This window comes from Coturnix japonica, unplaced genomic scaffold, assembly GCF_001577835.2.
Source record: "Coturnix japonica isolate 7356 unplaced genomic scaffold, Coturnix japonica 2.1 chrUnrandom571, whole genome shotgun sequence".
Taxonomy (NCBI): Eukaryota; Metazoa; Chordata; class Aves; order Galliformes; family Phasianidae; genus Coturnix; species Coturnix japonica.
The window spans coordinates 44,585-46,513 of NW_015439946.1; the positions used below are offsets into that span (position 1 = coordinate 44,585).

The 1,929-nt window shown below is 41.8% G+C and overlaps 1 protein-coding gene across 1 annotated transcript in view; it reads right to left on the reverse strand.

The window, feature by feature from the left end:
• SYVN1 (synoviolin 1) overlaps window positions 1–1,929 on the reverse strand; it is a 46,629-nt gene that overhangs the window by 39,644 nt on the left and 5,056 nt on the right. The window contains exon 2 of the mRNA XM_032441796.1: window positions 1,095–1,304. Within this exon, the coding sequence (XP_032297687.1) occupies window positions 1,095–1,286 (192 nt within the window). The 5' untranslated portion in view covers window positions 1,287–1,304. The remainder of the gene's footprint in view (window positions 1–1,094; window positions 1,305–1,929) is intronic.

A 1,929-nucleotide genomic window follows, 5' to 3' on the forward strand; every position in this document is an offset into this window, starting at 1 on the left:
GGTTATAGGGCGGTTATAGGGGATATAGGGCAGTTATAGGGGATATGGGGGGGATATAGGGGATATGGGGGGTATATAGGGGATATAGGGCGGTTATAGGGGATATAGGGCGGTTATAGGGGATATAGGGCGGTTATAGGGGATATAGGGCGGTTATAGGGGATATAGGCTATATAGGGTTTATATAGGGTATATAGGGTATATAGGATGTATATAGGGTATATAGGGTTTATATAGGGTATATAGGGTATATAGGGTGTATATAGGGTATACAGGGTGTATATAGGGTATATAGGGTGGTTATAGGGTATATAGGGTGGTTATAGGGTATATAGGGTATATAGGGCATATAGGGTATATAGGGTGTATATAGGGTATACAGGGTTTATATAGGGTATATAGGGTGTATATAGGGTCTATAGCGTGGTTATAGGGTATATAGGGTATATAGGGTTTATATAGGGTCTATAGGGCGTATATAGGGTATATAGGGTATATAGGGTTTATATAGGATATATAGGGTGTATATAGGGTATATAGGGTGTATAGGGTGTATATAGGGTATATAGGGTGGTTATAGGGTATATAGGGTTTATATAGGATATATAGGGTTTATATAGGGTATATAGGGTTTATATAGGGTATATAGGGTGTATATAGGGTCTATAGGGTGTATATAGGGTATATAGGGTTTATATAGGGTATATAGGGTGTATATAGGGTATATAGGGTGTATATAGGGTATACAGGGTTTATATAGGGCATATAGGGTATATAGGGTGTATAGGGTTTATATAGGGTATATAAGGTGCATATAGGGTATATAGGGTTTATATAGGGTATATAAGGTATATAGGGTGTATATAGGGTATATAGGGTGTATATAGGGTATATAGGGTTTATATAGGGTGTATATAGGGTATATAGGGTTTATATAGGGTATATAGGGTTTATATAGGGTATATAAGGTGTATATTGGGTATATAGGGTGTATATTGGGTATATAGGGTGTATAGGGTGTATAGGATGTATAGGGCTTATATAGGGTATATAGGGTTTATATAGGATGTATAGGGTGTATATAGGGTATATATAGGGTCTATAGGGTATATATAGGGTTTATATAGGGTGTACATAGGGTGACTCACGGCCATACTGGGGCTGGACTTGGTGAGATAAACCACCGTGGGGTAGAACTGATGTTTGAGGTAATAAGCGTGAAACACCACGGCCGACGTCAGCGCCAGGCTGCACAGCAGCACCGCCATACTGCACAGCATCATCATATAGATCCTATAGGGATCCTATAGGGGATAATGGGGAGATAATGGGGTTAGAGGGGAGATATGGGGGGAAATAGGGGGGAAATGGGGAGATAATGGGGTTATAGGGGGATATAATGGGGTGACTGCACAGCAGCACCACTGCACTGCACAGCATCATGGTATAGGGATCCTATAGAGATCCTATAGGGGAGATAATGGGGTTAGAGGGGGATAATGGGGTCAGAAAGGGAGATAATGGGGTTAGAGGGGGGAACACTGCTCCTATAGGGGATATAATGGGGTTAGAGGGGGGATATAATGGGGTGACTGCACAGCATCATCCTATAGAGCATATAGGGGATCCTATAGGGGATCCTATAGGGGAAATAATGGGGTTAGAGGGGGATAATGGGGTTAATTACAGCTCCTATAGCTGCACAGCAGCACCGCCATGCTGCACAGCATCATTGTATAGGGATCCTATAGAGATCCTATAGGGATCCTATAGGGGATAATGGGGTCAGAAAGGGAGATAATGGGGGATATGGGGAGATAATGGGGTTAATTACAGCTCCTATAGCTGCACAGCAGCACCACCATACTGCACAGCATCATCATATAGAGATCCTATAGAGATCCTATAGGGATATAGGGGATAATGGGG